General features: G+C 45.9%; 2 protein-coding genes across 4 annotated transcripts in view; one reads left to right on the plus strand and one right to left on the minus strand.

Annotated features, from left to right (window-relative positions):
* PALB2 (partner and localizer of BRCA2) overlaps positions 1-12,809 on the plus strand; it is a 76,241-nt gene that overhangs the window by 14,240 nt on the left and 49,192 nt on the right. The gene's annotated exons all lie outside the window — the stretch shown is intronic.
* DCTN5 (dynactin subunit 5) overlaps positions 1-12,809 on the minus strand; it is a 31,335-nt gene that overhangs the window by 10,293 nt on the left and 8,233 nt on the right. Inside the window, exons 2-3 of the mRNA XM_068244259.1 lie at positions 11,168-11,236; positions 6,197-6,315 (exon numbers count right to left, since the gene is read on the minus strand). Coding sequence (XP_068100360.1) covers positions 6,197-6,315; positions 11,168-11,236 — 188 coding nt within the window. The remainder of the gene's footprint in view (positions 1-6,196; positions 6,316-11,167; positions 11,237-12,809) is intronic.

The raw sequence follows: 12,809 nt of genomic DNA on the forward strand, positions 1-12,809 counted from the left end.
AGCCGGAGTTACTCCCCTTCCTCACATTCGTGTTTTCGGCAACGCAATGCAATCTGTAGGGACATCAGAAGCGCATAGACTGCACTGTCTGACATTTCCATGCATGTGTTGCGATCCACCGCATGGTTGCCAACAAATATCTGCAAATGCATTGCGATTTTTATTCATTATAATGATATACTGGTATTGTTTAATCACTTGAGGACCGCAGTGTTAACCTCCCCTAAAGACCAGACCCTTTTTCTTGAAATTGGCCACTGCAGCTTTAAGGCCAAGCTGCAGGGCCGTACAACACAGCACACAGAGCTCCCCCAGTGTTTATTTTTTTTAAATAAATATTTATTTTATTATTTTTACAATATATCTCTTTATTCCCCCCCCCCCCCCCCCCCCCCGCCAGCCAATCAGCATGATAAATATGGTAGCCTCTATAATCTTCTCACTTCAGTTGTCTTTTAACCAAGTTTACCTTAGTTTAACCAAGCTGTATCTGACAGCAGGGGCCATATGCAATTCACTTTACCTCCCGAGCTTTCTCCTAGAAGATCATTTTTCATCTTCAATTTTAAAAAACTTTGTAGCACTTTGCAATGGAAAAAGTACCAAAAAGTAGGTGAAAAAATACCGTCAAGATTATTTTGAGTATTTACTTGCTTGCTGGTGGTGTAAAAGGCATTTTATTTACAAGTTGTCAAAATATTGGCTAGGAGAAAACCTAGGGGGAAAAGTAAATTGCATATAACCCATGGGCTCATATGCAATTAACTTTTTTTTTTAACTTTTTCATCTGAGTTACCTCTTCGGAGATAATTTTCATCGTCTCTTTAAAGGACCTCTGTCGCGAAAATCTTAAAATTTAAAATACATGTAAACATATACTAATAAGAAGTGCGTTTCTTCCAGAGTAAAATGAGCCACAAATTACGGTACTTTTTACCTATGTTGCAACTTCTCATGGGGGGTTCTCGGGGTTCTCTTTATTTATAAAAGCACTTAGTGAATAGCAGTTGCTCTGTCCAACTGCCCAAAAAGTGTGCAGCGAGCAGGGAGGCTGGCCAGCATTTTTGTATACCGGTACATCTTTTTCAGGGAATGTCTTTATAAAGAATAAAGGCCATGCTGAGAATCCCCCATGAAGAGATGGACTAACCCAAAACCTGTCGGTAATGTCAGATTTCTACTACTTACTGTAAGTGACAGCAACATAGGAGAAAAGTAACTTATTTTTATGTGTTTTAAATTTTACGATTTTTGCAACAGTTCCTCTTTAAACAAATGTTTCAGCATTTTACAATGAAAAATATAACCAAACGTTAGTGAAAAAGTACTATTATATTTATTTTGAGTATTTTTTTTGCTTGCTGGTGGATTAAAAGGCATTTTATGACAAACTAGTAACCTTAGCCCGTTTAAAAACGGGCGAGGTCTGTCACCGCTCACGTGTGCATGCACGCCCGCAGTGCGCACACACGCCCGCCCCTCCTGCCCCCCCCCCCGCATCATTCCCCCAGGTCTCCTCAGTGTCTCTGTGTCCCTCCCTGCACATGCGCACAATAAAAACACACACACAGGGTCATGGGACGCAGAGACACTTGCGTTTTATTAGGTAGGATATCACAGAGGAGAACACTCGGGAGAAAAGTGAATTGCATATGGCCCCGGGTAATACAGTTTATTAAACCCAGCCAGGCAGGTAATAAAACATAAATAATGCACTATTGGTTTATGCGCAGTGCACAAAATAGGATATATGCAGGGAAAACACAAGCCTGAACTAGGGCTGTAATGTAACAACCTCTGGATGTTATTTGATCCAGGGATGTGGACGATAGAGATGCCTCATGAATATCATATTAAATAGCTCTTTTATATTTACAAATGACCTTCATTCCAAAAAAAGGTGCTGCCGCGTGCGCCCCCGTCACATGCAGCCACTAGTGTGGCAGCTGGCACGTGTACCCACTTGGCCCAGTTTAGTCCACCTGTGTAATTATCTGGCACAGCTTCCCCTCTGCCTCAGCTGTGATTTTGTTCTGCACAGCGGTGTGTGTACGTGTTAATTAGGGCTAGAGGAGTCTCTCAATGGCACGGGGAACCTGAGAGCTCGCTGCATTCACCGCCATTACATAAACAGAACATACTGAATAGACGGCAATTAGGTACAGTATACAGGTCGCTAATAACAGCATCATGTAACGTGACTGCAGGGACACAGAACAGGTAACCAGTGTGAGTACCATGAAAAGGCAGCATGGCTCACATCCAGACACTTCAAACCTCTTTATGCCAGATATAGCAGCTGACATGAATTAGACCATCCCATTGACATGATTTTTTTGTTGTTGTGTCAAATAATGTTTCTGCAGCAAAACACTTTGTTTTTACAGTTTGGTCATGACCTGAAGCTGCAGAGCTGAATGGGTTAATGACAGACTCTGTGGGCGGGGCGTTTCCACAGGTTCACCATTCTGTTCAGACTGCGGTGCACAGAAAATCAGGGCTGTGGAGTTGGTACAAAAATCAGCCAACTCCTCAGTTTATGAAACCACCGACTCCAGGTACCCAAAATTGCTCCGGCGGACTCCTCGACTCCGACTCCCTAGTCTAATGCAGTGGCGTACCTAGGGAATTTGCCACCCGAAGCTGATTATTTACAGACACCCCCCCTGCTGCAAATTTTGGGATGTTTGTGAAAAATTCCTAGGATTTTTGGGGAGTCGTCAGGATGTGGACGGAGCTGTAACTGCTATGAAACTCTGTACTCTATACAGTGGTGCAGAAGATGTCAGTGCTATATAAATACACAATAATAATATGGTAGGACATTAGACTAGGACTATGGTACAATTAGATTGTGAGCTCTTTTGAGGACAGTCAGAAAAGAAGGACATATGAAAGAGAAAAGGGGGGGGGGGGGAGGATAAGAGGCACAAGACAGAGAGCCTGGTGGGAGAGGGGAAATGGCAGGAAGACCTCTCACCAAGACTGCAGACATCACCAGTGTTGTTTGGAAGGGACATGCTGTTAAAAGAAGCCATTAAAAACGGAAAAGGGGGTAAGACAACTGGGTGGGAGGGGGAGCTGGAAAAAGAGATAAGATTACCTGTAATTAAGCTAATCTAAATTGCCTGGAGCTTGCTTCTCTGCTCACTACAGAAGTCGGCTGTCAGCACCTGTATCACTGGCTTCTGCATTGTTGATTAATTACTCTGATCAGGATAATTAATAGTCCAGGGCACTCTCGTATTACAGCAGCCAGTGCACATGGCTATTAATGAGAGGCAACTTCTGAAGCACTAAACACATCCTGCCACCTCTCCCTGCTAATGTTCCAGCAGCAGCACAGCAATCATTCTCTCTACTTACCCTGCTGCTCTGCACATTCACTCACTGCAGACACATTGCCCACGGGACATAAAGGGTAGGGGTGCTCCATCTAGTGCAGGAAGTCATACAGTCCCCTGCACTGCCTGCTACTTTTTTCCCGAATGTTGCCCAAACTATGAGAAAAGGTCCTGGGGGTGGAAGAACAAGGTGGCCGAGTACCACAGCGGCACTCCTAGCCATGAGCTCTGAGCACCTGCAGCCCTATGGGAGATACGTCACTGGTCTAATACTTACCAGGGGTGTGGCGTTGTGGCAAAAATCATCCGACTGCTCATTTTATGTAACCTCTGACTCCAGGTGTCCAAAAATTGCCCCCAAAAAGACAGAAGCTGACAACTGGAGGAGAACTGTGCTGCAGGGAGAAGCTGGTGAAAGGGCTCCTGATTAGGTATTTGAATAGTGCTTCATATATCATCAAATAAAGAAGTTACTACACAGATACACACAAGCTCTGTCACTGAGTGTCTGCACTAGGCAAACACATCTGGATTTTGTTACAAGGAAAGCCTTTCTGTGTTCCTCACTATGGTCTGCTGTGACCTAGATAATCATTTGTCATTTATTGCTGGTTTTTAAATGTAAAAAATAGGATACTTACCTCAGGAAAGGGAAGCATGTGAATAGGGATGGTCAATTAAATAAAAATACGGTTGACTTGATGCAGCATTATGCAAGTTTTGTATGCAAATGTATGCAGCTTGAAAAATTAACCAATCAAATCTTGCTGAGGTAAAATTGAATTGGTCCATTTTCAAGCTGCATAAATTGACTTACATTTGCATAATCCTGCATCAACTCAAAATTATTTGCATCTCATTCACCATCCGTACCTGTGAATCCTCCACAGCAGGGCTGTCCCACTCCAGTTCTTAAAGGAAATGTCAGGCAAATGAAGGTAGTCAAGCTCTACTTACCCGAGGCTTCCTCCAGCTCCTGGCAGTCGATATGTCCCTCACCTCAGCTCTGGTGTCCCGGGTCCCCTCTGTTGGAGATGCCAACCTCGCCAGGATGGCATATTCTGTGCCTGAACAAGCACGCCCTCCAGTGGCCCGGGAGCGGTCTACGCAGGCGCAGTATTTCTGCTCCAGCGCAAAACGTTCCAGGCTGGGTGAGCGCAATCGCGAATGGCACGGCTGCCGGAGCCCAAGGGAGAAGACGGTACTGCGCCTGCACTAGATCCTAAAGGTAAGTATTGCCAAGTGCTGCAGGTGCTACTGCGCTTGCACACATCCACCGGCTAGCTTGTCTGTGGATTTTCAAGGGGTGCCAGAACTGGATTCATTATGATCCAGAGGCTTCTCCCTCCTGAAGTAAGTACCCTTCAGGTGCACTTTTTTTTCATTACAGTTTCTCTTTAAGTCCCAATAACTGCTAATGAAGCTGCAATTGATAAAGCAAACAAGACATCCAGAGCATTGATTGCACTTAGAGGCAGGCAAATCACATTACTTGCAATCTTTATCTTTAGATCTTTATTGCAATACGTCTTAAAAACTCCATGACAATTTATCCCACACAGACTGTACAGATCTTTACAGCAATCACAGAGGTTTGATCCATATAGGAGGTGCAGAGGAGGCTGACGACTGTTCTTGAAAAAACTCTTATCAAGGGGCGAAACGATCATCGACCTCCTCCGCACCTCCTATATGGTAACGACCTCCGTGATTGCTGTAAAGATGTGTACAGTCTGTGTGGGATGAATTGCCATGGAATTTTAGAGAAGTATTGCAATAAAGACATGTTTTAACCTGTAAGTAATGTGATGCGCCCGAATCTTTGTGAAATCAACACGATTGTAAGTAGCAGAAGCCTTATTAAGGTTTTACTTATGGCTAACACGGTACAATACTCTACTGCTACACAAAAGGTTAACCTCTAAATGGTTTCATTACTATGCTGCGGAATGGTTTATATGTTTATATCTGTGCTTTAACCTCCTTAGAGGCATGCCTACTGCTGTCTGTCCTCAGGAGTGCCCCAGAATGAATAAATGTGCAGTAATAGCTGCAAAACCTTCAGCGAGCATTAGGCTAGCTTGTAAGGGTGTCCGGCACCCCCCCCCCCCCCAATCCCCCCGTTTATACATTACCCTGCCTGGATCAGGCGATTGCGCAGCCTCCACGCACAGCTCCGGTCTCTGTATGGGGAGGATATGGGGAGGATCGGGTTTGCGCATGACGTCATGTGTGATCCTCCCCATAGTGAAGACCGGAACTGTCCGGGGAGGCTGCGCCGATCGCTGGGGCCAGGCTGGGTAATGTGTAAACTGGCTGGATCGGGAAGGGGGGGGGGGGGGGGATGGGCGGACACCCTTACTAGCTAGCCTAGTGCTAGCTAGCTTAAGGTTTTGCAGCTATTACTGCACATTTATTCATCCTGGGGCACAAAGTTACATAACCTCCTGAGCAGCGTAACGCTCAGGAGGTTAATATAGGCTTTAACAAAAGTTAGGGCCCATTCACACTGGGGCTATTAGTGGGCGATTCCGCGAATCGCCTTTTAAATCGCTAGTGCAATAGTAAGTATATGGCAGCGATCTCACTGCCACGATTTCTGCCGATCTCGTGCGATTTACCAATCGCGTTACCTGCAGCATTTTTGGGCGATTCGGGAGCGATCGTGATTAGCATATACTGAAGCGCTAATCGCTCCAAGAACGCATATTTGTACAGTGATTTTCAGATTTTTAGCATTTTGCGTTTTTAAGTGTGAATGAATTAGAAAAGTGCAGAGGTTCTGTATAAAAGTCACAAGAAGGAAGCCCAGTCATGGTATCCGGTAAGCCCTTTGCTCCATAATGCCTTACCCTTTGCTGAATTTTTTGAACGGTGGTCTAATGACACTTCGGCTTTTAATGACGCAGTGTCGCCCCACTCGGACGTTCGCCAGGTCTCCCCGGATAATGCAGTCATTCATAACTATTGTCTGCAAGAGAAGAATGAGAGCAATGAGGGGAACGTTCACTTCTTAAGCAGCACTAACAAATCAGCACAGCAAGCAGCAGAAAACACAAATGTCTACAGAAAAGACAGCGCTTATTTAATGAATGCTTAAAGCGGATCTGAACTCAGAACTTCCTCTCTGCTCTACAAGATAAGCTTCAGCAATAATAACCTTTAAAGAAAAAACATTTCTTTGTTACAGCTGATACAAATCCTGCAATAAATCTGCAGTCTCTCTACTTCCTGCTTTCATGGAAGCAGACATAAGGTTAACATCCTGTGTTTACAAATTAGCTGCTCTGCTGGGGCAGCCAGCAAAAGCAAATTACAGCTGTGATTAATCACAGATGAGGGGGGGGGATTAGACAGGCTCTCTCTAAATACATACAGGGTGCATTTCTCTGTGTTTTCCTCCTGTCCTGTGCAAGAGTTCAAGTCCTCTTTAATTACAGAAAAACAGTTAGATACGCAACACTATAGAAGGAAGCCTCCAGAGGTTTCCCCGATCAGGGCCATTTCTTGGGCAGGGCGACCACCCCGGGCGCACATCGGCAAGTAGTAGGAGGAGGGCACAGGCAGGACATAACCGCTAGGGAGCTGGTGACGCGCTGTGCGGCCGGATGAAAGAAGATTACCAGCGCAATCACTTTCCTTGACTCTTCCTAGGCTGCCTGCGCCAGTTGTCAAGTCATCATTACGTCACCCCCGCGTGATGACACCTGATGTCCTGTTGGGGTACTGCAGGCTAATAGTGTGCAGCGCCCATGGAGGAGTCAGCTTACTGGGCTCTCTTCACCTGTGTGTTCTCCCGGTCCCCGCTTCCTCCTGGATGAGCGGCTGGTCACTAGTAAGTAGGTAGATCTACCTGTGACCTGTGGCTGTGTGACTTTCCCTAAAGAGTAAAGCCCCATACACACGGGGTACGGCCGTCGCTGCAGCCACGTGGCACGTGCGTGTTGCGGCGACAGGTCGCCCGTGTGTATAACGCGCCGCCCCGAACCGTCGCCCGTCCGAGCTGTCACCAGGCGATTGACATGTTCAATCGCCGGCTACAGCTGTCGCCGCGACTTCGCCGGAACTGTCGCTAGTCCCGCGTGAGTACGCGGGCTAGCGACAGGAGACCTACGCGAGTGAATGGAGCATCCGGCCGGGGGATGCTCCATTCACAAACAGCTTCCGCCGCGTCTCTGCCTTTCTGGCAAGACGTGTGGACAGCTGTCGCCGGCAGGGAGCAGTCGCTCCCTGTTCGCGTGCGCGCATGCTAATGTAGCTTAAGGGTTCCCAAGTCCACAGGGGTAGGGGGAAGGTGGTAAAACTTTTACACCCTTGCCCTGGGTGCAGTTTAGCCTAGAAACTTCCCTGTCCCCGATTATCAACAACTCCCTCAGGCGATCCTGTTCCTAAACGTGGACGTGATCCCCTCTGTATGAGCGTGACCACACTGCACAGGTGCTTGTACTAGGGTTAACGACTGTGCAGTAGCAGCTCCTGCTCAGAGGATAAAGTCGTGCACAAGCAACTCCATGCTACTGCGCTGGCCGTACTTTTCACCTGAGCAGTGCAGCTACACTCATACATGGAGGGTAGTGGGGCCACAAGCAATATTCAACATTCATGTAGAATACTTTCAGTGTGGAATCGGAGGCGTGTAAAAAGATCTGGGAAGCCTCTGCACTATCCAGAGGCTTCCCTCTATTGAGTTTAGCATCTAACTTAATTTTTCCCTCTTGCTTCACGTAACCTTTAAACTGCACAAATGGCAATTTACATGATCTGTCCGGTCATACATGTTTGAATTAAGTAACTTGTTTAACCACTTAAGGACCAGAGACAGCTGGTACAGAAACGGCAGAATCCCGACGAATTGCCGCACATCCTGCCCCACCCACTCTGCTGTCTCTATGATGGCAGAGTTCCTGTGAGCCGGTCAGGAGCCCCTTTTATTGGCTCCTGACCCTGTCTTTCAATGTAAGCCAATGGGAGCGGCTTACATTGAAAGACAGGGCCAGGAGCCAATGAAATCGGCTGCTGACCCGCACACAGGGCTCTGCAGTCATAGAGACAGGTGGTTATGCCAATGTGGTGATTATGTTGCAATTGTGGGGTGACATGATAAGACAAATGGTATTGCTTCTCATACAACTCCAGTGCTGTGTAATAAGACGCAGAGAAAAGACAAGACAAGATACAGAACATTTATATTGCGCTTTTCTCCTTGTGGACTCAAAACGTCAGAGCTGCAGCCACTAGGGCACACGCAGTAGCAGTGTTAGGGAGTCTTGCCCAAGGTCTCCTTACTGAATAAGTGCTAGCTTATTGAACAGGAAGAGCCAAAATTGGATCCCTGGTATCCTGCGTCAGAGGCAGAGCCCTTACCAGTACACTATCCAGCCCAGTAACTATACAATTTTTAGGAAGAAAATCATTGAAGTCTTATTACATTCATATTTCATCGGAATAGCTGCTCTTCAGTGCCTTCTATAGTATGTTCTAGCAATTCTCTGCATGTTTTACAAGGCAGACATAATAAAATGAAAACGAGTTCTCGTGATTGCCTTGCAGGCATTCTAATAACTGGGATTACAGAACAAAACTCAAACAGGAGATTGGAAATAGGAAAAGAACATGTTCCCTCTGTGCAAATGTTTTTGGTGTCAGTATTAAAAGCTCACCCATTGTAAAAACTTAAAGGGGAACTGAAGTAAAAGGTATACGGAGGCTGCCATATTTATTTCCTTTTAATCAATACCAGTTGCCTGGCAAATCTGACTTTAAAGTCTGAAACACCTGATCTGCTGCATGCTTGTTCAGGGGCTATGGCTAATAGTATTAGAGGCAGAGGATCAGCAGGGCTGCCAGGCAACTGGTATTGCTCAAAAGGAAATAAAAATGGCAGCCTCCATATACCTCTCTCTTCAGTTCCCCTTTAAAAAGAAAGACATTCTGAAAACTGGCTTTCATCTTGGGTAATGCAATAAACAGATTTGTGTTTAAAAGTCACCTAAACTGTCAGGGACATGGAGGCTGCCATACTCACTTCCTCTTAAACAATACCAGCTGCCTGGCATCCTGCCGATCCTCTGCCTCTTATGTCAGGTACACACCATGCAATTTCACGTCAGATAGGTCGAAACGATTATATTCGACAGATCCAATCTGATTTCTGATAATTTTTCTGATCAATTTTGAATAGAAGTGATCATCTGAAAAACGATCAGAAAACAGATCAGATTTTCTATCTGACAGGAAATCGCATGGTGACATGTGTACCAGACATAATAACACTTTTATCCATAGCCCCTGAACAAGCACGCAGATCAATTGCTCTGACTGCATTAGCCACATGCTTGTTTCAGGTGTGTGATTCAGGCTCTACTGATGCTAGAAAGTTCAGACTCTCTCTTTCTCATTGGCCTGTAGGCAACAGGAAGGGGCTGAGCAGAGCCCCAAGTCAGAAGTCATAGAATCTATGCATTCAAGATCTGGCTTCATGAGTACAGAGGAATAACTCTGGTGTATAGTTCAGGTAGCGGCAAGAACCTTGTGGTACTTGTAGCAAAAAAAAAAATACGGATCCTGAAGAGGCTTCCCACATCCTCCTCTGCAGCTCCGTTCCTGCGTTGGAACCCTTGAAAAAGAGCTTGCCGCCAGCTTGTGCAGGCACACTGGCAGTGTACCACTTGCCTTTCTTCAGAAAAAAACAGGCCAGATTGGGTCCACGGTAATGCATAGGCCACCTGCAAGTAGCACGGACCCAATCAGGCTTGCCTATTTCCGCCGGAGTGGTAGGGAGGCCCCTAAGTGGGGGTCCCAGTGCTGGTTGAGGACAACGAGGGAACAAGAAGCTCCCCCCTCCCGAGGTAAGTATCTAAACAAAGCCCATGCAAACCTCACAGCTTTGCTTTAAAGAGAGCCCCAGGTGGGCTCATAAAGAAAATAAATTATGCTACCTGATCCGGAGGACTAAGCGGATCAGGTATCCCCCAAAACCGCCGCTCCTGTGGGCCGCACTGGCCCACTTTCACTTTTGTGACCTCTGGGTCATGACGCTGGAAGGAGATATTAAATCTCTCTCCCAGCGTGCAGGAGGTGGGGGAGCGGCAGGGGGAGTGGCCAGGGAGAGAGCTGCCCAATGGCAGCTTTGGAAACCCTGCAGAAATGCCCCTAGTGGGCATTTTGAGAAGGGAATCTCTCTCCTCTATTTACCCTCCATGATAGCGACAAATATTGTCGTTATTTTCGGGGGCTACAGCACGGCGGAGGGAGGGGGCAGAGAGTGCCGTGGTGGGGGGAACACACAGAGGCATGTCATGAGGCAGAGAACATGCCTCTGTGTCCCATCTGCCCCCCCAAGGAACTGCCTCGGGTTCTCTTTAAGGAAACCTACAGTGAGGTGTATTTGGATGGGATGAGTGTCTAAGCGGCGTGGGCAAATTCGAGAGAAGGGAGAAGGCAAATGATGGTGCCTCTGCTCTAGCTATTCTCTTTCCCCTACTGTAGTGCATCCTCTTGCTTTCCACAGCTGTGGTGGTACAAAAATCATGCGACTCCTCAGTTTATGAAACTGGATGTTTGGATGTTTGTTACCCTAAATTGCTCCTACTCCTCGACTCTGACTCCACAGCCCTGTTGCTCTCCACTTGTATCTTCAACTAGATTCTGCTCTAATGCAGAAGCCAGCCAACAGACAGTCACGTGAGTGAAGAAGAAAGCCAGATCACTAGGCCCTTCAGCAGCCCAGTTACTGACAGCAGGCACCTCCATCTAGCTATCTTTTTGCCGAGCTTGCCATGCTTCTCCCCATGCTGATGATGCAGTCATGGCACATCACTCACCTTGCCATTAAGCACAATGTTCTGGCTTCCACATAGTACCGACTGCCGGCTGACTTTGTTTCCAGACGCCTGGGGGAGGAATAAAAACACACTTCACTGATGATGATTCCACATCTCAAGATTGCAGCAATTCAAAAGAGGAGTTAAAGGGGAACCCAAAGCAAAATGTAAAAAAGTATATTTTATACCTATACATTTGTAAAATCAAAGGGAACCCAAGGTGAGAGGGATATGGAGGTTGACACATGTATTTCCTTTTAGACAATGCACATTGCCTGGCAGTCCAGCTGAAACCCTAATACTTTAAGCCATAGACCCTGAAAAAGCATGCAGATCAGCTGTTTCTGACTGAAGTATGACTGGATTAGCTGCATGCTTGTTTCACTACTGACCAGAAAGATCAGCAGCACAGCCAGGTAACTGGTATTGTTTAAAAGAAAATAAATATGGCAGCCTCCATATGTCTCTCACCTCAGCTTCCCTTTAACCACTTCCCGCCCATGTACAGTATATTTACGCCCCTTTAAACTTCATTTCCGCGCTTGGGGAGTAGATATAAGTACACCCGCCACTGCTGGCCACGCTCCCTGCCCGCTTGCCCAGAAATCAATGAATGGGAACGCAGTTCCAGTTCATTGATCTAAGTCCCCGCAGCAATGACCGGCGGCTTCAATAAGAAGCTGCGCAATCATTCTAAAAGGAAAAAAAAAAAAAAAAAGTTTCCCATCCTCACTACACTTCCTGTAAGCAGTACATACTACGCTTACAGGACACAGTCGCAAAAAATTACTGTGACCATCTTGTGGCCAAATAGTTTAAAAGCATTTTTTTATATACACATACATATTTTTACATTTTAAATTAACTCATCCTACTAATATAATAAATGGGAAAGTTCGGATGTTTGTTACTCGATCACGCAAAAATGGCTGAACGTATTTGAATGAAATTTGGCACACATAGTACATTACCTGGAATAACATATAGGATACTTTTTATTCCCATAACCAAAAAGGGGGCGGAGACAAATACAAATTTCACTGAGAAAATGTACACTGCAGCCATTCTTACACTGTTAATGGTAGGGTTCTCAAACTTTTCACAGTTGGTCACTGGGTAACTGGGATTAATATTCAGAAAGGTGGGAGGAGTCTACAAAAGGCAATCATAATTCACCTATTGATTTTTAAGGGAATATGTAATTGCTGCCTTTCTTACACTGTTACTGGCACAAGCCTTAAACCTGGTACAGTTGGTCATTGGGTGACTGGGGTTCAAATTTACACAAAGGGGTGGAGCCACAAGCAGCCAATCAGATTTGTTTACTCTCAAAGCAAATTATTGATGCCAAAGACCGCAAAGCGCACAAAATTGGTCATTGAGTAATTGTGTGTTAGGGTTAGAAAAAGTAGGCGGAGCCAACACCAGCCAAATACATACCCGAACAATGTCAGGAAATCAGTGGGTGGAGAAAAATACAAATGTCATTGGGAAAATGTAAACTGCAGCCATTCTTACACGGTTAATGGTAGGGTTCTCAAACTTTTCACAGTTGGTCACTGGGTGACTGGGATTAATATTCAGAAAGATGGGTGGAGCGTAAAAAAGCCAATCAAAATCCACCTATTGACTTTTAAGGGGA

This window comes from Hyperolius riggenbachi, chromosome 7 (genome assembly GCF_040937935.1).
Source record: "Hyperolius riggenbachi isolate aHypRig1 chromosome 7, aHypRig1.pri, whole genome shotgun sequence".
Classification (NCBI taxonomy): Eukaryota; Metazoa; Chordata; class Amphibia; order Anura; family Hyperoliidae; genus Hyperolius; species Hyperolius riggenbachi.